The sequence below is a fragment of the Mauremys mutica genome, chromosome 1 (assembly GCF_020497125.1).
Source record: "Mauremys mutica isolate MM-2020 ecotype Southern chromosome 1, ASM2049712v1, whole genome shotgun sequence".
Lineage (NCBI taxonomy): Eukaryota > Metazoa > Chordata > Testudines > Geoemydidae > Mauremys > Mauremys mutica.
Window position 1 is genome coordinate 16,657,871 of NC_059072.1, and position 27,850 is coordinate 16,685,720.

The 27,850-nt window shown below is 48.0% G+C and overlaps 1 protein-coding gene across 4 annotated transcripts in view; it reads right to left on the reverse strand.

Moving 5' to 3' along the window:
- FRMD4A (FERM domain containing 4A) overlaps positions 1–27,850 on the reverse strand; it is a 314,917-nt gene that overhangs the window by 54,550 nt on the left and 232,517 nt on the right. For 3 of the 4 annotated variants that reach the window (XM_044983445.1, XM_044983439.1, XM_044983452.1), the window contains exons 8-11: positions 26,884–26,967; positions 18,081–18,146; positions 17,648–17,705; positions 15,231–15,317 (exon numbers count right to left, since the gene is read on the reverse strand). In XM_044983445.1, the coding sequence (XP_044839380.1) occupies positions 15,231–15,317; positions 17,648–17,705; positions 18,081–18,146; positions 26,884–26,967 (295 nt within the window). Of the gene's footprint in view, positions 1–15,230; positions 15,318–17,647; positions 17,706–18,080; positions 18,147–20,578; positions 20,711–26,883; positions 26,968–27,850 lie in introns of those variants that run through there. The other variant, XM_044983462.1, reaches the window with a different exon arrangement.

Below are 27,850 nucleotides of genomic sequence, written 5' to 3' on the forward strand. Positions count from 1 at the left end.
AAACGCTCATAATAAAAGCAGCTTCAGCTGAATTCCTATCTTAAGGAAGACCAGTAGCTTGTTACTTTGAGATAAAGCAAAACCACCCACCCCTCAATATCCAAGTTACAAAGATAACTCAGGTTTCAGTTAAACAGAAAATGTGCTTTCATCTTCATTGACTGATCAGCCACGGAGGAGGAGGAGGAGAGTGGAGATCTAAAAACTAAAGCTATCTACAGCATAGATACAAGTATTCTCCCCTCTCGCTACTGCAGTGGCGCTGGAATTCAAAACCCGCCAGATGTTTGTGTTGTGAAAGTTTCCAACCAAGAGATTTTTTTTTAATGCAGTGGGTGTAGAGGAGGAAGTGGAGGGTGGAGATCACACGCCAGCACCTCCTGACCCCTTGGCAGACAATCACCCTCTCCAGATAAAACTCCAGATGCCTGGAATAGCTGCTGGGGACTTGTCTCACTTTCAGTGCAGCAAAAGCTGCTCAGTTATATTGCACTCTGCAGTTGTCCCCGTGATCCAGCTGAGGCTGGCAAAATAATAATAATAAAACAACCCCAAAAGCAAAACCCAGCAGTGCAACATTATCATTATGGAACTAATTTGCTTCCCAGGTGGAAAAATTAATCTCTTCACAGAAATGAACTTGCCGCTTCTGAGACATTTTCCTCTCATTAAAATAACCCAGAAATAACATGGGTGCATGGAAGCATCCATGACCTTACACAGAGGGGAAAGACGGCCTTATGGTGAAAGCACTGGGAGTCAGGTGATCTGAGTTCAGTTCCCCACTCTGCCAAGGGCTTCTTATGTGACCTCAGTCAAGTCACGTAAGAGGCAGATTTCCAAACTCACCAATGGTAGGTAGCCATTTGTGCCTTGGAATATTTCTCTCAGTCTCTCTGTGCTTCCAGTTGTCTATCTGTAAAATGGGGATATAGCAACCCTACCCAAGTACCCATTCTCACAGGGCAAGGGAGAGGATATATTAGTAAATGTTTGGGAGGCACTCACAGAGGGACACATCAATACCTGGATAAGCAGAAGCTCACAGCTTTCCAGTGTTTCTCCCACTGTTGACTTATGTGGATTAACAACAGATCCTTCCCTCAGTGCAAATGGGACTTTAAAGCCTCATCTGAGTGTCTGTCAGCAACTGCTCTCTAAGTCTGTTCATATGCAGTCACAGATCCAACCTGGCTAGAGATAGAAATGTGCATCCGATTAAATCATCCAGTCCATCCCCCTTGACCAGTGCAGAACTGTTCCCTACCACCTATTCCCTTGATGCTTTCTCCAGTCCATTATTGAACAGCTCAAGCAATGGGGCACGAGTCCATTTGCTACAGCTAAATTTCACTATACCTCTCCTGTGATTAAGTCTAACCTGTACCACACCGAATCATTGCACTGTGTTTTTATTTTCTCGACTTCCTTTTGGCTGTGCACAGAAAGAGACACGGCCAGGTTCTTAGGAGGAAGAGGATGAAAGTGATGCTACAAATCTGATTTTAGGGCCTTTTTCTTTGTGTAAGATGCTCATTTCCTGAACTTGTACATATTTTTCCATTGCTATGACGCTGCTCTCCTTTAAATTCCTAGATGCTATTCAGCCACCTCCCACTTAGTGCTCAGTGTTGATCTGAGAGGTTTCACCCTTCCAACAGGGAATGCAATATACAAAAATCTTAATCCTCAGAACTTTCCTGTTGGCTGATCGCATACCCAGCAGGAGAAACTATGTCTAATTTCTTTCTTCAACTGGTAATAAAGGTAATAATTGGAGATATACCAATCTCCTAGAACTGGAAGGGACCTTGAAAAGTCATCAAGTCCAGCCCCCTGCCTTTACTAGCAAGACCAATTTTTGCCCTAGATCCCTAAGTGGTCCCCTCAAGGATTGAACTCATAACCCTGGGTTTAGCAGGCCAATGCTCAAATCACTGAGCTATCCCTCCCCCCAATGTAATGTAACCAAGATGTTTCCTTCACTTGTTCCCCAGTTTATTATTGTTTCACATCAATATTGATTATTCAGTGACATATGCACAGGGTGTCATTAGCCTGACCTTTTAATGGAGAGCATAGCTTTAACCCGTCAAGAGCCATTTATCATGCTGCTGTTTAAATCTTCACAGGGGAAGGAGACACAGTAAGAAACTGACCATGTGCTTAACATAATCATGCAGAAATCCAGTCATCACAGGCAGGACTATTTCTTTTTCTCAATATGATTTTTGGACCTGGCATAAGTGGGTGCACAGATTTCAATTATGTGTTTGCCTTGTTTTACACTATGACAGAATTTGGTTCAGCCTTTAACTCTGAAACCTTTAACTCAGTTATTTATAGGCTCGGATCCAATATTCATTGAAGTCAATGAAAAGACTCCCATGGACATCTGTGGAAGTTGGATTGGGCCCATAGTATATTTAGCAGGCTTGTGAAACTGACAGCCCCGGAGACTGAAAACCTGCATCTATCCATAAACTAGGTACTGCTGAGATTGAGGCAGTGACACTCCACCAATATAGCTCAGGAAGAGGGTCATTCTGAAATGTGAGAGGATAGGTCAATTTCAATGCCCATTTAACTACAGGCATCACTCTTGAGACTGCCTGCAAGGGTGCCAATTACAGCAGTGGTAATTGTGGCAGTGGTTTCTCTGATATGGACACAAGTCCACTGGGAACTATGCTGAGGTCACCAGCCTGTCCCTCCTAGCACAGCACTCAGCTGCTTTCAGATGGGAACAATTTTTGGTGAGCACTGAATGTAATGAGATCATCTGGTCTTCCAATGGATACTGAAGGAGGCTCACCAAGTCTGGCTTTTCAGCACAGCTGCAATTACGTGGTTAAAAGAGATAGAAAGAAAAGTGGCTACTAAAACACACTCCCAGAAAACAAAAGAAAACAATAACCTCCCCCCAAAAATCCAAACCAAAACAACCCTCCCCCCACCAAGTATTTATCCTAGTAACCTCCCACACACATTGTGACCTCTGGCCCACTGCTCCAAGACAAGCTGAAACAAAGCAATCAGCCCCAATTTGCAAGATTGCGTGTAAATGATGTTAACCTTTAAGAAGAAGTATTTGCATGGCAATAATAAATTCACATCAGGCAGCATGTGCAGTTTGAAACTGGCTAGTGCCTTATTAACCGGTCCACGCTCGGGGGTGGGGGTTCTGGTAAGAAGCTGGTGTCGGAAACGGTACGATGCTTTTCTGCAAAAGTTGGCAGCTTGGACAAGGAGCCGGGAGAGGGATTTCAATGTTGCACAGCATGCCGTGGAGCGTTCAGGTGCAAAGTAGGAGATTTTTCTCATCGGAAATTGTTCCAAGGAGCCGTCTAACTGGCCAGGCACCAGATGTTTGTGACTCGCAACAAAGAGCTGCAGTCAGAGCCTTTCAGTCTCCAGCCCCTTTTGTGAGAACATGTGCGGCTTGGGCTACTCCCTAATTAAGTTGAGCCTGGTGGAGAAGAGGCCCGGCGATCTGCATCCATTTCAGCACTCGTCTGAGCAAATCACTTGACTATGGGCCCGATCCTGGGCGAATCCAAGGGCGTTTTGAATGACTCAGGAGCGGCAGGCTGGCGTTACCGCATGAAGAGAATGCTGGACGCTCACGATACAGAAGGAAGGATGGTTTTTGTGGCTAAAGCACAGGACGGGGTGAAAAAACGGGGTCAATTCCTGGCTCTTCCACACACTTCCTGTGTGGTCTTGAGCGAAACACTAAGAGCCAAGCTTTCAGGAGTTTGGGCCCACATGGTATGACAGACAGCACGTGAGTCTGCTGAACATGTTCACACAATTTATCATGATGGTGCATGCAGCATAATTGCGCGCACGCGCACACACACAGAGTTATAGTTGCTGTGCATGCAGTTGTGCATCCGGTGTTCTGAAAATCCGGCCCTCTGTGCTTCTGATTCCGCATCTACATATGGGGGAGAATGCCTCCTTCCCAGGACTGCCATGAGGCTGAATTAGTTAGGGCTCAATGCTTGCTCTGCTCCGTTTCCTTTGTGCCACTCAGAATGGGAGAGGAAACCTCCTGCCAGTCCCCAGCAGGTGTAGAGACGTCATCTGGCTCCTATGCCTCCCTCCCTGCAGACTCCAGGAGAGGCGGTGGCAGACCTAGTATGTGGAGCCCCATGGACTCTGGCAATCTCCAGCCGGATTATGGTCCCAAGGGAAACAGTCAGCTGATGCAGTTTAGCGCAGTCCCCCTGTTGCTTCCCCTTGAGCCCAAGACTAGACAGTGAATCAGGAGTTCCCTGACAGCCCCTTAGCCCTGAGCACAGCAGAGAATCTGGACTTCACATTTGTAAAGTGCGCTGTGATTCTTTGGTGGAAGACACTGTGCTCTCACAGTATTAATTATTTTGCTGTAGCGTCTATTAACTGCGGTATCGAGACTCAGTGGAGTGTGGATGGCAATGCTGGCATACCCAGTAAACACACGGATAGAACTTCCCACTGGCTGGGAAACTCCACTTCACTCTCAGGCAGTTAGAGTCACTATCTGAAATCACAGCACTTGTGGGGAGCGATACTGCCCCCAAATACACTGACTGCCATAACCGACTGCCTAATGCCAGGGATCCACTCCAGCTACTTCTGCACCACTCACTCGAGTCTAGCTGAAAGCGTCAATGTCTTCTGAAGAGCTTTTAAAAACCGTGATGCAGAAGTGTAATTCCTCCCACTGCAGGAAGCCCGGGGTGAATTTTTATGGCCTATCTTGTGCAGGAGGTCAGAGCAGAGGTTATCAATAGAGTCACTTCTGGCCTTAAAAATTAATGGGTGAAATCCTGGCTCCAGTGAAGTCAATGAGAGTTTGGCACCTAAATACTTGTGAGGATCTGGGCCACAGTGTCTAGCACAATGGGGCTCTGCTCCCCAGTGAAGGCTCTACGTGCTACCAAGACACCAATAAATAATAAGTCTCTTGATGTGACAGTGATGGTCCTGGTTAGACAGGAATGATTAGAGAGATCACTCTTTTCCCTGAGCCTTATATCTGTATTTCTCCTCTTCTTTTAAACTTCTTAAACCAAAAAAACAGCTTATTCCTGCACTGAAGCTCTCTCCTTGAACTCCCCTCCCCATTAGGGGTCTCCTTTTCAGAGCTGCTAAGCACCCACAACTCCCACCGGCTTCAGAGCATGCTCTATGGCAGGGGCGGGGAAACTTTTTGGCCTGAGGGTCCCATCAGGTTTTGTAAATTGTATGGAGGGCTGGTTAGGGAAGGGGGTCGTGGCCCAGCCTCTATGCCCCCCTGCCCCCGCCCCCGTGGGCCTCCTGCTCCATCCAAGCCCCCCTTTTCCCTGATGGCCCTTCTGGGACCCCTGCCCCATCCACATACCCCTGCTCCCTGTCCCTTGACTGCCCCTGGACCGCCGCCCCATCCAGCCCCTCCTCTCATTCCTGACGGCCCCCCTGGGACCCCTGCCCCATCCAACCACCCCTTTTCCCTATCCCCTGCCTGCCCCCAGAACCCCTGCCTGCCCCATTCAACCCCCCACTCCTTCCTGACTACCCACCGGGACCCCTGCCCAGATTCAACCCTGTTTCCCCCCCGTCCCCTGACCACCACCATCCACACTCCCGTCCCCTGACCACCACCCCGAACTCCCCAGCCCTCTATCCAACTCCCCCGCTCCCTGCCCGTTACCGCGCTGCCTGGAGCACCGGTGGCTGGCGGTGCTACAGGCGCGCCGCCCAGCTGGAGCTGGGCCATGCTGCTGCCACCACCACACAGCACAGAGCACTGGGTCAGGCCACACAGCACAGAGCACCTGACAGCCCCGCCACCCAGAGCATTGCGCCGGCAGCGGAGCGAGCGAGCTGAGGCTGCGGGGAAGGGGGGACAGCAGGGGAGGGGCTGGGGGCTAAGCCTCCCAGCCCAGGAGCTTGGGGACCGGCAAGACTAGCCTGCGGGCCGTAGTTTGCCCACCCCTGCTCTGTGGCCATCCCACCCTGAACACGCTTGATCACCTCTGATTTCAAAGACTAAGCAGGATCAGGCCTGGTTAGTAGGGTCAGGCCTGGTGATGGTGAATCGTTGGCGGGGAGACCTCTCTTGGGAATACTAGAGGCTATAGCTCTGGAAATCAGGCCACAAGGACTTGTAGGCCTGTGTTTCAGGGAGAGGAGGGGCTCACAGGGAATCCACTCGGCTTTAGTGCCAAACCACGAATGCCTGAGGAGGAAATCCCACCGCAGGTCTCCACTCTTAACATCAAGGCTCTGATGCCCAATGTGTTGGCAAAGTGCTTCTCATCTGTATCTTACTGAGGTTGATACTATGCACCACAGAATCCTTTATGACGTGGCTACTGCATTTGTATATATGGCTACCCTTTAAGACCTGGATCTCCAGCAAAGCACGTAAGCATGTGAGCATTCCCGTCTACTTCAATGGGATTGCGCATGTGCTTAAAGTTAACCATGTCGTTAAGTGCTTCACTGGTTCAATGCTCTGCTCTGTGTGAATGCTGAACTCCTGGAGGATGTTATAATAACAGCTCTGGAGACTGAATCCTTGGAGACCATTTATGCACAGATCAGGGGCACAATACAGCTGGCAACGCCAGCTTCCCCAGGGCTCTAGCAATACGCCTCAGACTCTGAGCAGCTTTAGGATCTATTCATGTTCTGGGTGATCTGGCTGTGCATTTGTCTAGGTTAGGTCAAGGGGCTCTGGTTAGGTTGGGGTTTGCAACACATTTTAGAGACCTTTTCCCTAGGCTAGACACAAACTAACACACTGACCCTTGATTTAGCTGGTGGGAGGAGCCTAGGGCTAATTTTTGTAGCTAATCAAGGTGAAAGACTCAGTGACCAATCCATTAACACATTAACTAATCCTGACCTATACTCAACTTCTTTTCCTAATCCAGACAAACCCTAAAAGCGGGGCCAAGCATTACCTACCACTCAAACTAAACGTGAGCGGCACCTTGTCACGGGGCTGAAAGGTTGGCTTTGCTTTCTGAACAGCTGTTCTCATGGAATTTCTGGCCAGACCAGAAGAAGAAAGTCCTGGGTCTCTCCAGACAAAAACCCATCCTCAGGAGATTTCCAGCCTAAATTGAAGAGGTCGTGCCAGGAATTATTCTGACCTGGCTGCTCATAACTGAACTAAACAAGGGCAGCCAATGACACTCTGGATGCCATTCAAATGACACTAACCCAGAGGGATCTTCCACCTACATTTTGGTGTGTGCGAGAGGTTTAATGTGTTGAAGAGAGTGGGTCTGGGATATGCCAAAAGGATAAAAAGAACAACATTGCCAGGAAAATCTGGCTTTACACCTGGTCTGTCTCCTCTCTCCAACACTGAATGTTTTCAAAATTAAAACAAGCAACGAAAAATCTGGTGCATTTTACTAGGCAAAACCTGCCATAGCTTGAAAATCAGCCCATGCTATCACCAAGAAGCATAAAGGTTCAGCAATGGGAAAAGAAATAAGCACATCTAAGCACCAGAAGTCAGTGGGTAGCCCTTCATAGAGTGTTAGGCGCAATGAATAATTGACTAGAGGAATGCCACTGAGACTTTGCTAGCCTTTCAAAGCCTTTTAATGAACATGGCCCTCCCACCCCTCCATCACTAGTACACTGGAAAATTTTAATTCCTTCTTGTAATACAAAGATTTTGCGATGATCAGAAAAAACACTGCTATTCCAAGAACAGACCAATTACCCACTGAGGCCAGTATCCTGTCTCTCTGAGAAGCAGCCCGTGTTGGAGGCTTTGGAGGAAAAGTACCTAACTGTGCAATATTAGGGCTTGTCTCCACTTACTGGGGGATTGACGCGCGGCGATCGATCCGCCAGGGTCGATTTAGCGGGTCTAGTGAAGACCCGCTAAATCGACTGCCAATTGCTTTCCTGGCAACGCCGGAACTCCACCGAAATGAGAAGTATAAGGTAAGTCGATGGGAGAGTTGCGTAACAGGTCGATTTAGCCCCATAGTGTAGACCTGCCCCTATACAGAGTGGAGCATTTTGCATATCCCATACCCCTGAAGATATAAGATAGCCTGTCTCCAGAGAAATTTCCTCCCGACCTTCAGGAGCTAGAGGTTGAAGCATGAGAGTTTACATCCCTTCCCAAACTCTTGTTTATTCTTTCAATATTCATTATGGTAAATATGGATGTTCTTTAATCCATATAAATGTCTAATTCTCTATTCAATCTTGCTTGGTTCTTGGCCTCAGTGACATGGATGAGATGACCTCTTTGGGTCCCTTCCAGCCCTATATTTCTGTGATTCTGTATCATGTGGCAATAAGTTCCACAGTCTAATCAGGTTTCAGAGTGGTAGCCATGTTAGTCTGTATCAGCAAAAACAAAAACAACAAGTAGTACTAGTGGCACCTTAGAGACTAACAAATTTATTTGGGCATAAGCTGGCGTGGGCTAAAACCCACTTCATCAGATGCATGGAGTGGAAAATACAGTAGGAAGAGATATAACAGTCAACTGTTATATCTTCTTAAAAGATACTAAAATACTGCTAAAAGTATACAAAATACTGAATGGTATGTGGAAGGCAGATCAGGAGCTTCTGTTCACCCTGTGTCAAAATACAAGAACTAGGGGACAGTCAATGGAACTGAAGGTGGCAAATACTAAATAGACTGTTTTAGACTGTAAAAACAAAAACAACAAGGAGTACTAGTGGCACCTTAGAGACTAACCAATTTATTTGGGCATGCCACTAGTACTCCTCGTTGTTTTTGGTTTTACAGTCTAATCAGACATTGAGTGAAACGGTGTTTTATTGTATCTATTTACTATTTGCCACCTTTAGGTTCCATTGAGTGTCCCCTAGTTCTTGTATTTTGACACAGGGTGAACAGAAGCTCCCGATCTGCCTTCCGCATACCATTCAGTATTTTGTATACTTTTAGCAGTATTTTACACTTTGTGTTTGTTTATTTTGAGGGTCTGTCATTCCTTCACCACAGGAAACTCAAGCTTTACCACTTAGTCAGTGAACCTACCAACTTGACAATGCTTCTTTATGCCCTAAAGCAAAGAGGATCTTTATTTGTTCTGCAGTAAAAGAGCTCTTAATTAGGCTGTTGTTCCACGCCTGTTAATACCCCATTTTCCCTCTGGATCTAGGAAAGTTCACTCTGCTCCTTGCTGTTCAGATAAGGCCAAGTGAGAGCAACAGCAAGGTTGCTCCTTCTAAACAAAGTCTATTTATTACTTACTAGGATCATACTCTCAGTACACAGGCTAGTTCTCTCTTAGGACACTGGCCAGACTTGACTATTTTGTGACACGCAGTACTACTGATTTCACATTTGCTATATGCATTAGGGACCAAATTCTGTTCTCAGTTACACTCGTGTAAATGTAGAATAAGTCTGTTGCAGTTACTTTGGATTTGCACTGGTACTACTCTCAGAATTTGACCCTCAGTGGGGAAGATCCAGTAAAATACATAGAGCTTTGTGGATACCATATGACAGGAAATGGCAATATTTTAGCAAAATGGCTTATTGCTCAACTTCAGAGAACAGACACAACTGGAAACGCTTTTCTGGCTGTCACAAGGAGAATCTTTGTACCACTACAAACTCAGCTGGGGCTTGGGGAGTTTTCTTTGCGATATTCCACATCTCTACCTTTTATTCTGTCCTCAACATCTTTCAAAGCCTGTATCGCAACTACACTCCCTCTGGTCGAAGAAAGGTTTTGGAGCAAGGAGAAGTGGACACATCCAGTGTTTTGTTGCCAGTAGACTATCGAGCTAATCCAGAATAGCGCTGTCTCCTGTTTGGCTGGAGCAAAGCTATACAAAGTACATGTCATTCCTTCAAGGCCATTCTGTTTCCAGCTAGCAGTGTCTGTTATTGGGCCATATGGAAACACTTTGCTGACTTTGTTAATCATTCACTCCCCAGCCTTTTTTGAGTTAATTGTTTGCTAAAACTATTAAAACGTATGTATTGAAGGACGCCTTTGGACTCTTAAAACAGTGGGAGCATCTCACCAGAACAACAGAGACATGCCTCTTGTTACTACAGTCACTCAAGCACGCACTATTCATTATCATACAGCCACAGGCTACACCACTTCTGCTTGATCAAATGCTGTTGGGAGCTCTTAGAACACACTGGAGATACAGCTGACTAAACTGAACAAATGCCACTCACCGACAGGACAGTTTCCAAGTGGCGCTGCGGTTACCATGCTCTTCATATTCCAACTGCTATTCAACTTCAGAAAAATGCACAAAACGAAGAACCCCTTCCTAATAACTGGTATAAGTCACCGTAGCGCCACGGACTCCAACACAGCTAGGCTAATTTATACCAGCTGAAGAACTGGCTCAAAATATTTTGCTAGTTTTATCATAAATTCAGTACCAGGGAAAAGTGCCAGCCTATTTAAATCCTGGGATGCTGGGCGGGGCCCATCAAAGCAATGAAAGACCCACCCCCTCAGAAGAGGGTGGGGCCAAAGGACCTAAAATGGGTGACAAGAAATGAACCAGCAGGGACAGGGGTGCAACGCTGGAGACTGACGTCTTCTGTTTACACACAGAACAGGTCCAGCATTGGTTTTGGAAGCGCAAGCTTCCCCAGAGCACTCTGCCTTAGCCCAGAGCTAAAAGAACAGCCTTAAGGTGTGAGAAGGGTGTGAACTTTCCATGTCTGTTGTGCCCTTGCCCTCTCTGCTGGAAGTGCCGACAAGGGTACCAATTCGGGGTAACAGCAGTGAGGGCGGTTGTGATGTAAACGCGAATCAATCAGGAACTGTCTGAGATCACCACATTCATTTCATGCAGATCACTCAATTTTCAGTCCTTGCAGACCAGATCTGCATTTGAACATGTCATTGGGAAGAGCACAGGAACTGGGGCATTGCCGGGAGTGGTGGAAGTGCCCTAAAAGTGGGGGGACCACAGGCACCCGAATTGTGGGCCCGCCCCCAGGCCATGCACCCTCAAGTCCCCGCCCCACCCCTTCTCTCTGAACCCTCACCCTTATGCTGCCCATTCCCCCCGAAGCCCCGCCCTCGCACTGCCCCTTCTCCCCAAGGCTCCTCCCTCGCACCACCCCTTCTCCAAAGACCCTGCCCACGCACCAGCTCTTCCAGGTCCCCTCTCCCCATCACTCACCCATACTTGTTCTGGAGCTCCTGGGCACCGCCGGTGCTTAATTTGTGCCAGGGCTTGCCAGGGCTGAGCCCTGACACCTCTGGGCTTGGCAGCTCATAGCCCCGGCACCTCTGGGCTTGCCACGTCAGTTATGAAAGTAAAAACATGGCTTGAGCCCCAGCACTTCTTTCATTACAAATGAAGCACAGCCCATTGCCAACCCTCCAGGCCAACTACTTACTCCAAATGTAAGTCAGAAAAACAGAGCGGGGTGGGAGGAAGAAGATTCAGAGTGAATGCTAGTTTAACTGCACTTTGGCATTTCCAGTGATTCAAAGCATAAGCAGGAGGGGTTTAAAAGCATAAGCCACATAGTCGTATACAGCTCCACAGTGCACTAAGAGCTGCGTTCCTATTTAATATCCCCGCACTCCCACAATCCATCTGATACTCTGGGCCAGAGACTGAGCTCCATTGCAACCCCAGTGATGTTAATGGAGTCACTCCAGATTTAAACTGGTGCAAATGAGATCATCCTCTGCATGACTTCGCCTCTCTGACCTCATCAGACCTGCTGACAAACCTAGTTAGGATTCCACGGACATATCGCCGACTTACTCCGGCCATTCACTAAAAAGTTGGTTTTGACTGAATGCTAATGGACTCTCGTGAGATAGGCTCAGCTAGCCAGTGTGGATTACAGTTCTACTTGCGCACACAATAAGCATGGAAAACTCTCTCGGATGACATAATAGGAAAACATTACAATCTCTCTTATAAGACAAGCGAGGTTTTTATATGCATTTAATAGACATTTCTTGGTTTCAGCTGGTTCCTCGCCACAATTTTCTGCCTGTGCATTCTCCAGAGAGATTTTTTTTGTCCATTGTAATTTTTCAATTTGTTCTTGGTCTTGGCATCACAGAGAAACTGAATAAAAAAGATCAAAAAAGCCATAAGATGCAGCCTTCCCTTCCTACATACTCTGCTTAACATTTACAGCTTCTCTGCAAAAAGTTCTACAGAGTGTTTTCCCCACTCCTCCTTCACTTGGAAAGCTTGAGTCAACTTCTGCTGGCATGGAGAGGTGAATGAGATACCACGAGAGACTCCCAGATGCCATAGTGATGGGTGCAATGTAAAAACCTAACTAGGCAGAACAAAAATTGTGCCACATTGAATCAACAGGAGTTGCTCTAACCAGAGAAGTCTTCTGGCTTGGGCTTTTTACTGTGCCAGGAAAAGAGAGCTTTAAATAGCATTTGGGGATCCACAATGCATCCTCGGCCCACCTAACCATGCCTTCCTTCTGCCACGCTGCTCATATTAGGGGCAACAATAGCTGTTTGCATTCCCCCCAGCGGATGGGGTTTGCAAGCACTTTGCAACTCACCAGCACTGGTTCAGACAGGCTTTACGCTGGGTTACACTCTGGGTAGGGTGACCCGATGTGCCGACTTTATAGGGACCGTCTCAATATTTGGGTCTTTGTCTTATATAGGTGCCTATTACCTCCCGATTTTTCACACTTGCTCTCTGGTCACCCTAACTCTGGGTTACGTCTGACAGACTCCACTGAGGAATCATCTAGGCTGCCCATTCCAGACCCCAAGATTTGTGATCACTCCCACTAAGCCACAGAACTTCCTCCTCGTGTTTCTCAGTCAGGCGGTATTACTGTCATGGTCATCATGGATTTCACACAACACACAAAACTGCCCATGTGCCAAAGTAAAAACAACAATCTCAGCAAAAGCAAAGCAAACGCCAAACTCAGCCAGTTTTCCTTGCTTCCTGCCGCTGCTCTGAGGAAAGGCTGGGAGGTACACGGTGCGCCCCAGCTTGCTGCAGTAAGGACGAGAGGGCAGGAGGCAAGTAGGGTGAGGGCCAGGGCTGAGGCCAGTGCTAACCTACTTTGGGGCTGAGCAGGCAGACAAGACCGCTCAGAGCAGCAGCAGGGAGAGAAGGGAAGACGAAACACGAGAGGGAGAAGGCCTGACTCTCCCAAAGAGAACAGCTCTGTTGCCTCAAATGGAGGCACAGGATCTAATCTCCTTAGGGTGACCAGAGAGCAAGTGTGAAAAATCAGGATGGCGGGTGGGGGGGTAATAGGAGCCTATATAAGAAAAAGACCCAAAAATCGGGACTGTCCCTATAAAGTCGGGACATCTGGTCACCCCAAGTCTCCTTTCTCTTGGATTCCTCAGGTTGATTCTCCCTCTCATCCTTGCTTCTGCTTCAATCCTATCACGGGAAGGAGCCTGCAGCAGGGAGGAGCCCTGGAGGAGCAGTTTCTGCAGCTGACCCTGACTTTTGGACGCAGATTCTAAGGACATGTCTCTATTGGGGCTCTGGCGCCGATGCAGCCGTGTGAGTGCAACCCCCCTAGTGTAGACGCACTGTAAACCATCACTTGCATGAATGTGACTTACCCTGCAAGTAACGATTTACCCCAGTGCAATGCGTCTGCACTAGGAGTTCATAGGTGCATCTCTGGTGGCGTTGTCACTCCCTGTGTGAAAGCCCCCAACAGAGACGAGGCTTTGGTTAACCAATATATATTCTGATCTCCGCAGCATGAGTTCTATTTTCCACCGTGGACAACATTTCAGTTTATCATAGCTAAAGAACTACATGTGATCACCACCTACCAACTAATTTGCACAAAGAGGAGGAAGGTTGATTCTGCTGAAGCAGGCTGCATGGACAAATGGGTGACTGAGAAAGAGCCATTTGGCACAGAAACAATGCAGTAAGAAATGCAGAGCTCTTAATTTAGTGGAAGCATTTACATCTGCTAATGTGCTATTCGGTGTTCTGGGAGCTCAGCTGTGCACTGCCCCCTGGAAGCCAGGCTAGAATCTGCTGCTTTCTGATATCTCACTGGTTTCCCAGGTAGGATGAATATTGTTAGCTGATGTTGCGGGCCAGTCTGCGGAGCAAGTTGCATTGCTAAGGAATAAAGGCTGGGGCATAACACCAGAAAATGGGACTCTATATCGGAGAATGAGCTCAGGTGACCCAAACATTCCTTCCGAAGAAGTTCCAGGATGTTTAAGCTGATTTTATAAAAATTTCTTTGCCTAAATTATCAATATGACTAGTCATTTTGGGTGCCCCCAGCTTTGGGTGTCCAATTTGAGACACCTCACTTGGGCCTGATTTTCAGAAAGCACTGAGCACTTCTTCCCTCCAAACCAGTCCCCTCTAAGGTGTCTTAAGTCGGGCACCCAAAGAGGAGGTGTCCAGCTTGGCTTGCCACTTTTGAAAATGTAGGCCAAGCTTGTGCTTTAGAATAAAGCTGCTTGCAGGCAATGCTGTAACTTGCGGGGGATTTCACAGCAGAGTTCTCAAACAAGTTAAAGCACAAGTGGGAATGCTTTCCTGACCTTTCTTCAGGTGCGTGATGAAGCATTTTTACCATTGTTTGATTGATATGGGCCCTTAACCATTAAAATATCCATTCATCAAAGTTAATCCGGCCCCCTTAAATTTGCCATTTTGCACCTTGAAACATGATACTTTTTGTCCTGAGGGGGAGAAACAAAACCCCAAACTCCACCAACCCCTTCCACTCTCACCCTTATTTATATGTCTCCAGCTCTCTTTACTTCTCTGATCATTTATGGCCTGAGCCAGAGCGCCACCGGATCAGGACCTTAGGGATGACGCCTGTGAACTACTGAGCATCCTCAACTCCACATGAAGCCAATGGGGCTGAAGGTGCTCAGTATCTTGCAGGATCAGGCCATACGTTCCCACGTATTACGCCTTTGGAGGAACTTGGCCAACTCAAGACGAATTGGCCAAGTTCAAGACAAATTCAAGACGAATTCAATAGCTTAAGCTGCAGTATTTAACAGTGCTCAATTTTCCCAAACATTACAGCCCTTCAATAAAGTAGGGGCGAGTTCTGCATGTCAACTTTCTGTAGACACCCAGGCAACGTTGGAAGAAACTCCTTATATCCGCCCCCACCATCCTTATACATCAGTGATACGACTCAGTGCCTATGTCCAGCGCCTTTTATGCTGCCATTCAATCCGTAACACGAGGGGTGAGCACATCTCTGAGCAGCCCGGGAGAGAACACACTTACCTTTCTTGGTTTCACTTTGTCGTGGTAGTCGTACTGGAAAATGCCCTTGTAGCTAAGTCCTAACCACCAGGGAATTCCCTGCTTGTCCTAGGAGATAAAACAGAGGGAATGACATTGTATGGGAGGGGAACATTTCAGACACTCCCTGGCAGGCGTGGCGGAAGCTACCTCAACGTGCGGGGGCCACCGGCGCCCAAAGCCCGGCCCCACCCCCGCATCGCCCCTTCCTCAGAGGCCCCGCCTCCACGCTGTCCCTTCTCTCCAGGCCCCCACCCTTGCACTGCCCCCTCCCCTAAGGCTCCGCCCCAATGCTGCCCCTTCCCCCAAGGCCCCGCCCCCATGCCACTTCTTCCCCCCAAGACCCTGCCCCAACTTGCCTCTTCCCCCCAAGACACCCCCCCTGCTTGCTCCTCTCTGCCCCCTCTCTCCCATTGCTTGTCCTCACAGCCGGTAAAAAGTGGTGGGGCGAGCGCCCCTTGGTCCCCTCTGTTCAGGCGCCCCTGCTCCCTGGCCCAATATTCAAGGGAAGGGTTTCTCTGTGTGTGAGAGGGATCATCCCGCCCCATGATCCCTGGATCACAAAGATCCCATGAACACGGAGAAGATCCCTGGCACTCTTATCTCAGGCATATAATAGCTTATGGAATGCAGCAAATTGCATCAAATTACTAAAAACATCCCCAAGGAAGGATCCCCTTGGGTCCCCCTTATAATGGTTCATCCTCTCCACGGCCCCCCTTCCTGCAAATGTCTCAGTCTGAACACTGCTCTGTCTGGCCTTGGAGATTGGAGGAGCTGAAACCCAATAACCCAGCTGACTTGGATTATGCGTGGGAACCCTGACATCAGTCGATAAAATGCAGCGCTAATGGGATCCGATGGCTACCAAGCGATAAGGTCTGACAGACCTGGGCTCAAATGCTTTCCATCTGAGTGTGCCAGAAAACTATTTTATGGAGTAATGAGTGATACTTGATACAAGCTCTGTTTAGATTTAGTGAACTGCAACCCTCAGTGAAACGATTCCAGTTTGCCAAGATGCTGGTGAAGGGCAGGGGGGAAAAAATAGCAACAACAAAAAACAACTGATGCGGCAAGGTGGAAAATGACTATGCTAAGCAGCAACATCTACGTTGCTCATGAAGGCTGTGATCCAAAGCCCATTGGCTGTGAGCTGTCCCACTGAACTTCTCTGGGCTAGTAAGTGTTTGTTGGATTGGGTATGTCTGCGCTGCAGCTGGGAGGTACGAGTCCCAGCACGGGGAGACAGATTCCCACTAGCTCAGCACATGCGACACGCTAAAAATGGCAATGTGGATGTTGCGGCACAGGGTCGCCGTGACTCTGAGCTTGGACTCAGAGGGTCAGGCGGGCTTGGGCTCGGGGGGCTGGGCGGAGCTGCCACCACTGCCGCAGCGTCTAATCTGTCTACCCTTGCCGGAAATCACGCCTCCGAGCTGCAGGGTAGCCACACCCTTAGGATCCGATCCAAAGGCCACCCAGTGTAATACTTCCTAGCCGACAACCAACACATGCTCACCAATCGAGAGGAGTTCACTGGAACAACCCTCAGTAGTAAGCACCATGCACAGCAGCAAATGTTTGAGGGTTTGGGCACCAAAACCCAAGTAATTCCCTGCAACTTCCACCCACTGAAGTCAATGGAAGCTGGGTGCGCAGGAGGGCTGGGGGACCCCGCCCTATGACAAGAGATGGGCAAACCATTTCAGGTCAACAAGATGTAGCCAACAGAGTCCTACTATCTGACTTGTGGCTGCCTTTCTCTGATACAGGGCCTTGGGGGTGGGGCGGGCCAGGGAGATCATATTTAGGGTATTTACTGTCACATTGTTTCTGTTGTATCACATGGGTGCAAGACACTTTGCAGATGTACAAGAAAGTAACATTCTTGTACCTAAAACCATGCAGGTCAGTACAGATAATGATGCGAGACATCAAAACTCTGTGGGTGATGAAGAGGGGGAAATGCTCCAGGGAGAGCAAACCTAGCTTCCTTTTTTATTGTTATCACTTGTAAAAACCTCCACTGCTGGGCAGGCCTGGAAGTGGTAGAGGCGAGATCATGAGTCCACCCTGGTGGCGGATTGTTAAACAAACGGAGCCTGGAGGAGGGATTTAATGAGAGAATCCCAGCATGAAATCCAATCAGAAGACTGCAAGCTGGAGTCAATTGCTCCAGCCCTAGTGGAGGGGATGCTGGAATTTTATCTTGAAGAACAGGATTTTCCTCTACTGAATTGTATTTACCAAACAGTCACTGAATAGTTGAAACAAAGTTTATCTTAACAAAGGAAGTGAAACAGTACTTTCAGGAAAGTGCAGGGTAAACAGAGGCCAGAATTTTTGTCACCATCATCAGTTTAATTCAGTAAATGCCTTTTGTCGGTGGCACGTACCTTTACTGCATAATAATGGACTCCATACGTTGGGAGGGATTCTACAATGCTCATGTAACTGCAGAATGAAACAGAAGAAGAATAACATGGATGAGGAGTGGGGTCTCCTGAAAAAGCATCTGCTTAAAAAAAAAGAAGTTACTGGACAGGAGATGGGAGACACAGTTATGCGCAGAATTTACAGCCAGTGTAGAATACACACCTCTACTTCAATATAACACGAATTCTGATATAACGCGGTAAAGCAGTGCTCCGGGAGGGAGCAGGGCACGGGTGCGCTGCGCACTCTGGTGGATCAAAGCAAGTTCGATATAACACGGTTTCACCTATAACGCGGTAAGATTTTTTGGCTCCCGAGGACAGCGTTATATCGAGGTAGAGGTGTAGCTTAGCAAACAAAGGTTGCTGCCCAGCATTGCCTGTCCCAACTTACTTTACAATCGCTTGGCCTCTTGTCTGACCACTCAGTTTCTTGTAATGCTCGATGACTCTGTCCTCGCTGCAAAGGGAGACATAGAATCTTGTTATTTTTATCTCTGCTCAATAATCAAAGAAGATTTCAATAGGTGACCGGGCATTTCTGTTACCTACGGCTACCAGCCTGGGAAACGAAGAGGGTGTGTAACAGAGACTACTCAGAATGGGACTGTATTCAGCCCCAGAGAAAAGGAAGCCAATGCAGAATACAAGATGGGATTGCAAAGAGAAAGGTTTCTGGACGGTGCTAATTTTATTAAGGGAAATGGGATCTACTCCCACAGACTTTCTTCTCTGTGCCTCAGTCTCCTCCTCTTTGAGTTTTGTTTTGTTTACGACAATGCAAGTTTTGTCTCGAGACAAACTGCGGCCCCGTGTCCTGCCTTGCAGGCCTGAAGGTGCCTCTTGGCCAGCTGACACTCACAGCAGGCTGGGTCCCGAGCCTTCAGGAGCACTCCTCAGTCCTCACCGCTACCACACAGAGGACAAAACCATGTATGGGAATCAGCTTCACTACAGAGAGCAGGCTTGAGGCTTGTTATTACCCAGAGCCAATTTCTTAGCATCCACAGAGCTACAGATTAAGCCAGACTTGTAACTCCATCCTTAACTGCCTGCATTGTCCCCCACTAGTGAAGTGGATATGGATCGCAGGTCATAGAACCAGGGTGATGTGAGCTATAGTATGAGTATGAGCCGTACTCTCAAGGCACAAAAAGGCAAATTATTGACCACATTTGGATCTCAGTGACATGGGTCTCCTTTGATTTCAATGAAGTCACTCCTGATTTACACCCATGTAACAGAGCAGCCCGATTAGCCTCTCAAACTAGTTTTATATTGGTCTAGCTTCAGTGGGCCGGCCTGATTCTCTCACCTGCATCACTGTAAATCAGGAGCAATATCAAAGGAGTCAAACCAATTTCACCAGTGTAAACTGGTCTGAGAGGAGAATCAGGTCCTTAGGTGTTAATTAGAATCTCCTGGCCTTTGTGCCTTTTCACTGAGGATGAAGATTCTCTGCTGTGCTTCTGGTATGTCTACACTGCAGTTGGACACACACAGCTGGCCCCTGCCTGACTTCAGCTGGCAGGGCTGAGGATCCACCTCGCAGGGTCCTAGAGCCCGAGCCTGAATCTCTATACCAGAGGTCAGCAACCTTTCAGCAGTGGTGTGCCGAGTCTTCATTTATTCACTCTGATTTAAGGTTTCGCGTGCCAATAATACATTTTAATGTTTTTAGAAGTTAGACTTTCTATAAGTCTGTAATATAAACTATTGTTGTATGTAAAGTAAAAAAAGGTTTTAAAATGTTTAAGAAGCTTCATTTAAAATGCAGAGCCCCGCGGACTGGTGGCCAGGACCCGGGCAGTGTGAGTGTCCCTGAAAATCGGCGCACGGGCCATAGGTTGCCTACCCCTGGTCTATACCACAATGAAACAGCCCTGCAAGCCAGAGTCAGCTGGCATGGGCCAGATGTGGGGTTTTAACTGCAATGTAGACATACCCTCAAAGGCACAGCCCAGAACTCACAGCCCAGGAGGAGCCTAATGTGTCTTTCAGGCAACTTTGTGCCCTCCCAGTCCTGAGTTGCTCTGGGGGCTACATAAGCCCCTGGAATAACTCAGCCAGCCCTGGGGGCCTGTCTAAGTTATGGCAGCCTCCCTACAGGCCACAGCGCTGTCTGGGAATTCTGCAGAGCTGCATGCTGCGGCCCTGTCCCCAGCACACCCCCTGTCCAGAGCTTGCAATAAACTCATAAGGATGCAGCCTTATGGCTGTGCACCCGTGAGTAGGGTTGCCATCTTTCTAATGACTGGTAACCAGACCTCCAAGGCCCTGCCCCCAAGGCCCCACCTCTTCCCAGAAGCCCCACCCCTGCCCCACCTCTCCCCCCAAGGCCCGCCTGCTCTGCCTCTCCCCCGAAGGCCCCACCCCTGCTCTGCTTTCCCCCCCCTCAAACCTCGCCCCCATTGCTCACGCCTCTCCCTCACTCCCCCACATTGCTCACTGCAGGTTGGAGGCAACCTCAGCTGAGCTGGGGCTGGCTTAGGTTAATGACCCAGTGCCTCCCCCTTCCCTGCGGTAATGGGAGTTTTGGTTCGGTTGCCATTTAGGGTTGCTAGGTCCCCTTTTTTAATGGACTTTCTGGTCGAAAACCTGGCACGTGGCAACCCTAAATGGCGCCCGGACGCAGAAACCAAAAACCGGACTGTCTGAGTAAATCCTGGATGGGTGGCAACCCCACAGTGCCTGCCCTGAGGGAATCCTCCCCCCAGCAGGAACTGAATCTTCTGAGGCCCCTTTATGCTTCTCCTGTCCTTTTACATGGTGTAACTGGCCAGGTTGGGGTGGGGTGGGTGATGATCTCACCCCAAGTGCTTAGAGACCCCGGTCCTGGAGGCTCTGTGAAAATCTTTGCAAAATATTTCACTTAGCAACAGTTCTGCTTACATAACAGTGTCTTCTTCTCTGTATTTCTTTCCCCTTGTGTTTATTATTGTGCCAGAACCATGCGCATGGAGACGGGATCTTTGTTGCAAAGGCGCTCACCTAGCCCTGCTGTGTAGAGCTCCGCTGAAATCATAACCCCCCGTCTGTGACATCACAATTAACTGCCACGCAGAGGATAGATCACTGTGACATCTTAAACAGGTGGGGAATCAGAAGCTTGAACGAAGGAGGTGAAGATCCTGTTTTCATGCAAAACATCCCCAATTTGGTCACCTGTGGAGGGCTCCCCCATCCAGCAAGCCCAGAATCCTTAGGCAGGCTCCCGAACCAGGAATCCGGATGGCTGATGTAATATGGGAACATGTTCCTGGCACTTTGCCGTAATAGAACATTTAAAAAAAATAATACAAAGGGAAGGTGGAAAAACAAACACAAACAAACAGACAAAGGGGAAAAGGGGCAGGATCATTTCTAAGGAGAAGGGTTTTCAAGTCCGCTGCTCTTTAACATCCCTGCCATTGGTCTGTGTGCAAGTAACTTACTTTCCTCATTTATTCCCTTAGGCTGTGCCTACACTGGCACTTTCGTTGCTAAATTTGTCGCTCAGGGGTGTGAAAAAAACACCCCCCGAGCAACAAAAGTTTTAGTGATGAAAAGCGCCAGTGTGGACTCTGTTGGCAGGAGCCACGCTCCCGTTGACGGAGCTATCATCCCTCGTTGCGGGTGGTCTTATTTTGTCGCTGGGAAAGCTCTCTCCCGGCAATAAAGAGCGGTGCGCCATTGTAAGGCACGCAGTGTAGACGTAGCCTTAGGAGTGATTCCCACACTAATCCTGCCAAAATAACAGGTAAATAAAAAAAAGCCTGTAAACGTCAGTCAGCCAATGGGCACAAGGGGGGTGGGTCTCAGAGCCTGGGCTCCAGCCCAATCCCAAACCTCTACACTGCTACTTTTAGCCCCGCGGCCCCAGCCGCTGCTAGCCCAAGTCAGCAGACCATGGGCCCTGAGACTTAGTGCTGTGGGTTTTTTTACTGCAGGGTTGACATACACAATGTGCAAGGCAGTGAGGTCGCCTGCATACTACTTACTGCAAAGGGTGCTGCTGTTTGGGAAAGGAGTGTTTTCGCTCTCCTGACAAATGTCGCAGAGTAAATGTCACATACAGAAAGTGATTGCCTTAGATTCAATAGCCTTAGAGCCAAATTCTGGCCTTGCATTCGTGCAGGTGTCTCCCACTGAAATCACGTGTGTCATCTGAAGGCAGAGTCTGGCCCTTACTGTGTAACAGTCACAGACAAGATTAATGTCTGGAACAATCACTGAGTTACACGACTACACAAATGCTGGGCGGGCTCCAGGCTACATCATTCCCGCTGATAAAGAAGAACAAAGAGGACTTAGAGTCCTTTGAAATGTCCTTGTAAGCCCAGTATTACTTACAGGCCTGATTTGCCTCTGCTTCAGATAGATCAGGAGTAACTACACAGAAATCAGTGGAGTTACCCCAGTGTGTCGCGTGAGAGCAGAACCAGCCCGCTGCGTGCTGCTTTGCTTTGGTTTTTGTTCTTTATCGTTTAAATCCATCCCTGATGTTAACTTCATTCACTTCACTCCCACGGCTGGACATATTCTTCTATCTGTGTATTGCCCTGTGCAATGCCTCGGAGTTTTGCTTGCTTTTGTTACAAATTATTAAAATACATAAAATAACGGAATGTTTCTTACATCATTTCCCCTTGGGCGTGGAAGCTAATCAATGGCATATTTTCCTGAAAAGCAAAGCCCTGTCTTTAGAGAGCCTCCTCAAAAGGCAGCAAGGTCCCTGGCTGGGGCACTAGAGTAGGAGTCAGAAGACCCGCATTCTATTCCTGGCTCTGACTCAGCCTGCTGGGTGAACTCTGCCAAGCCATGTCATCTCCCCATGCCTTGGTTTCCCCATCAGTAAAACGAGCCCTTTGTAAAATGCTTGGCGATCCACAGATAAAATGTGATATATAAAAGTATTATTCCTCCTTCCTTCAGTTCTCTCTCTTTTGCACCAGATAATAAAACCTGGATTACACTGACGCCATGAAAGCATCCTGCCTTACAGACCCCTCTTTCATGTAACGTATTTTTGTGGTCTTTTTTTTCCATTGCCACTGCCATATGCAAGATATCATCAGACACAGAGGCTAATTTCTGTCTCCAGTTTTGCTATAAGGGGGTCACCTCAACACGCGCCAGTGAAAACAAACAAAGTAATTCACTCAACAGGACAAGCCTTAGCAGAGTTAACACAAATTCTCATCTATCCTTTCAGCTGCTCATCTTTTAGCTAACTGTTACTGACAGCTATACAAGTGCTGGGGCATTGGTTGGGACCACCTGCTGGTATCACGGTTACAGCACTGACTCCAGATTGTCGCCACGTCAGTGACATATAAACTCATACATAGCACATGACAGTGACAGAGGCCACTTAACAAAGTGACTAATGCTTTGGTATTGATGAAATGACACGAAGCTGAAGTCAGCTTGTCAGCGAGTAAACATCCCCTGGGAATGTTACAGAAGAACCATTTATGTGAATGAGATCCTGCAGGAAAGAACCCTTGTAAAGATCTTATAAGCATGAAGATCAAGAATTCCCTTGGCCCTCGCAGCTTATAGAAATAGAAAGTAACTCGTAAGCAAGCATAGGGCCAGAATTCCAAAAGAGCCTAGGGTCAGATTTCCAAGTGCTAAGCTCCCAAAATCAGGGCCAGACTTTCAAAAGTATTCAGCTCCCAACATGCTGAGCTGTTCTTAATAGCTGATCACTTCTTTCTGGTGCCTTGCTGAAAATCTGGCCCATAGTTCTTCCATTGCCATCAGTGCTTTATAGATTTCAACTCTATATCCTGCTGAATACCTGCATTCTGGGCTGGATTCAGGTGGAGGAACTATAAACCCATGTTTAGGGCTCCAGCTTTTGTGGTTGCATGGTGAGACCAGAATCTCCACATTCATTTTAAAAAATCCTCTCTCTAGCCCTCATGGATGCAAAGAAAAGCTTGCAAATGTGACCCATAACTGATGCCTGCCTGAGTCTGCAGAGGGCCTGAAACAATAGCTCCAAGAGATGTGAATTGCCCCATCCATCTTTACCTCTGAAGTCTGCTACCACCCCAAGGAGGGGTGGGGACCTGGTGTGGGGGCAGGGCAACAGCATGGGGACAGTGCCACGAAAGTCTGTGTAGGTTGTGCCTAAGATCGCAGACTGACTTAATTCAGCCCTGCCTACACTTAAATGTCCAGCACTTGTCACACTTGCGTCTCTATACATATTCCAACTTAAATTCAATGAAAGCTGTAGGGGGGTTGCTGGCACTACAGCTGGGAGGTGTGATACCCAGTGCGGGCAGACAAACAGTGCGGGCAGACATGCTAAAAAATCGCAATATGGATGCTGAAGCAGAGGTGATGGCTCGGGCTACCCACCCAAGCCCACCTGACTCCCTGGGTCTGAGCTCGGGGGGTTAGCCCCAGCCTCAGCCAATGCCACAACATCCACACTGCTATTTTCAGTGCGCTAGCTCAAGTTGACTTACTGCAAGTCCGTTTACCTGTGCTGGGACTCACGCCTCCCAAATACAGTGCAAACATACCCAAGGTGATCGGCACGTCTCAGGGTTCGGCCCATAGGAAGAATGTACATGCACACAACTACTAAAGCAGTGGCAGCTATGTAAAGGGGCCAAACTTTTAGTTTCTAATCATACTGAGTTGACACGTAGCTGCATTATTATATATGGGTGAAGCTAGAAGTGGTCATATAAAAATGGTGAATATACGCATACAACCAACCTATCTCTTTTGAGTCTTACCAATGCGGTTTATACAACTTTATAATCATTTTAGTTCGTTTTTAGGACATTAAAAATAAGTCAACAAAAGCAATTGAAAGAGCATTTTAAACATTCCCTTGTAGTGCTGGAAACGCACACAGCATAGCTCTGTGCTAATGCCAGGGAACACGAGCGTGAAACTGATTGCAAATGGCAAAGGGAAGTGTGAAATCTGCTCTCACCGTAAAATCTCAGCAAGACACCAAAAGCCAGGGCACAGCAGAAATGTCAAAACGTAAATTGGAGTTAAAAATTCTTTCCGTTTAGATCATCTGCCATTGACCAATATTTCAGAGAAGTGACTGTAGGCCTGATTCCCGTCAGAGGTTACCGTATGTGGGTGAACATTTGGAGGAAGAAAAACTGCCGGTAAAAAAGAATGAACTGTACGTGGGATAAAGTTGTGTAAGAACGTGGTCAGTGAAGTGAAACCAGGATCACAAGGGATTCTAATGGCTAAAGTCACTTGGTTTATTACGCTATGGAAAAAAATGAACTTTTTAACCTGGAGCCTGTTCCTGCATCCCTTATTCCTATGACTTTACCTTACTTGTGCGAGGACTCCCATTAACTTACACACAACTATGAGGAAGGATTTGTCTTTTCCTAATTGCTGTAAATCACAGTATTTTAAACAGATTCTCTGGCTTGACCAACGTGACTCAATCCAAGTTCCAGACCAAGGGCGTGTGCATAGGAGGAAATAGGTTACCAGGCCTTTGTTGTTAAAGTCTCTTGCACTGAGCCAGGAGTTTGGCCAGATCCAGGGGTGTGTGTTGAGAGCTCAGCAGCTGGCTGCACACACACTGTATACATGGGAAAAAGCAAAATCCAAGGCTGAACCAAAATCCAATGGACTGGAGGAAGCTGGGACCCAGGGCTCTCTGCTGGTGGTTTGAGGGACAACGATGATCAGGCTTGGCGAGGATGGGCCATGGACTCTGAGTGGTGAATGAGCTGTCCAGTTTCCTCTGGAAAAGGAAAGAGACCCCAGCAAGAGGCGGAATGTGTGGGTGTATTGGAGGGTAGGTCAGGTCTCAGCCTGAAGAGACCAAACTCTTGGCCAAAGGAAACAGTAGGCTCCTCAGCTGTTCCCTCCCCCACACTTCGCACATGAGCCCAGCCAGCCCATGAAAGAAGCTGTGGGTGGTGGGCATCTTCGGCTACATTTTTCAGGTTTTCAAGCAGGTTCAGTGTGCTGGGTCAGAGACAGAAATACTGGTGATCTGTCTGTGCCCCAGCCCAGGATTCTGATTACAGTCTGGGACTCTTCAAACCTCTTCCGATGAGCTCAGAAAATGTTTAGCAGCTTTGCAGATTAGCTCTTGTTCAGCTGTGCACCAGTTACAGCTAATTCCGGTGTGGTAGCCCCGCTAAGAGAAATGGCTAGGATCTCCAGGGGTGGAGTGGGGGTGGGATCACAAATCAGAAAACGAAATCCATATTCCCTGCCATCATCAAATTACCAGGCTGCAGAAACTAAAGGAGTAGCAGATAAGAGAACTATCCTCCCACTGCCAGGCTTGAGAAGCCCAATTCTTTAAAGACAAACATGAAAGAATCACAAGCAGAAAAGCAAATCAATCCCTTGCCCCCTGCTCAAACGGGCTTTCCTCTGACTAATTCCTATCTGCAGTGCTGAAAAGGCTGGGAGAGGCAGACAAAGAAGCTATGGTGGCGGGGGGGCGAGCAGTAAATGGGGTGCTGCGTCTACCTTGACACACCAACGGATTTTGTTTTCAATGCAATAACATAGGAGGAGGAAAACGTAACGCAGCACTTAGCACCTACATAGTGCTGAATATGTTCTGAGCACTGTACGGGCGCTGGGTCTGAATGTAGCCTCCCACAAATGGAAAGCCCCTGCCTATACAGGACGAGAATCAGACCCTTTGGCGTTGGTTATTCCATGCAGACAGGATTTGCAGAATCAGGCCCAACGATTCCTCCTTGCTTATGGGCTCAATCCTGCTCACCTTCCCCACACCAGCAGTCCCACAGGGCCCCACTCGTCACGGCTTTACCCCCTGGGTAGCCATTTACACCTGTGCAAAAAGAGTGTCAGGTGGATATAAGATGCTACCGTACCAAACTGGGAGCACTCTACACCCATGTTGCACAGGTGCAAGTAGCTGCATAAGGTACACGTGGAGAATCAGGCCTACTGACTTCAGTGGGACCGACTTGCCTGAGTAAGGCAAGCAGCATTTGGGGCTCAAACCTCTCCTTCAGGCTGGGGAGTGGTATTGTACCTATCTGACAGAGGGGGAAACTGAGGCACAGAGCGGTTAAAGTGACTTGCCCAAGATCACACTGTAAGTCAATGGCAGAGCCAGGACTAGAACTCAGGAGATCCTGGATTTCAGATCTGCTCGCTGGTAGCTAGCCAGGGCTGCCTCACAGTGGATGAGACAATTACATGGATAGATAGGTTACCAGTAAGCAAGGGAGGGGTGCTCCTTCAGGGCTTGCGTTGGAAGGGCTGGAAGCTTCTTCAAGTCAGTCTTTACAATTTCATTGCTGAAAGAGAGAGAGTTGAAAAGGGGATCAGACTACAAGAAAACCACAATATCTGATATGACCCGACCCAGCTGGCTGGCTGCTATGGCTCTGCATCTGTTCCTCCTTAACGACATGCACTGGGCTCTCCTTTCTTTCTTTTAAAGGCAGTGTAGTAATGTTTTCCTCCAATACCACACTCGGAGCAGAGTTGTCCCAGCTGGCTACGTTTATTCATCTCATATAATCGCTTTAAAATATAAATACCCCACAATGGTACAGTTTCACTGAGCAGCCCTGTGGATAAATGCATATGGAGAGAGGAGCAGGGGGGAGAAATGGCTGCACAAGGCACCGTTGTTTAAACAATTCCCGTCTGGTGCAAAATGTAGCATTTTGTTGTCATAGCAACACAGGTTGCTTGTTGGCACATCACCACGGTGATCCACTCTTTGCCCTGGTTCTTCACTGAGCAGGGGCCAATTTGAGCCCTATGTCCTATTATTCAAAACCCTCACTGGGATTGGCCCCAGCCACCTGAGAGATTGGCTCCCCCCTCCATGACCTCCTCTGGTGGCTACGTCCCAGTGGAACAATGAAACTGCAGACCCATGGGGGAGGCGGATGAGCATGGGCGATGAAGTGATCGCAAGACCTGGAGCTCAACTGTGGAACTTACTTTTATAGAATCACAGCAATCCCTCCCCCCAAATAAATAAGAACGTAAAAAATATTCTATAAACCAATCAGGCTGTTTCCGCTTCTCCTACAGGTGGGGAAGGAAAAACAGAGTGAGAGCGTGAACACTTGTTATTTTTATTTCTGTTTTTATATGTAAAAGCCACTCAGCTACAATGGTAACAGGGGCAATATAAGACAGTCTGCATGATGTGGAATGCCAGAG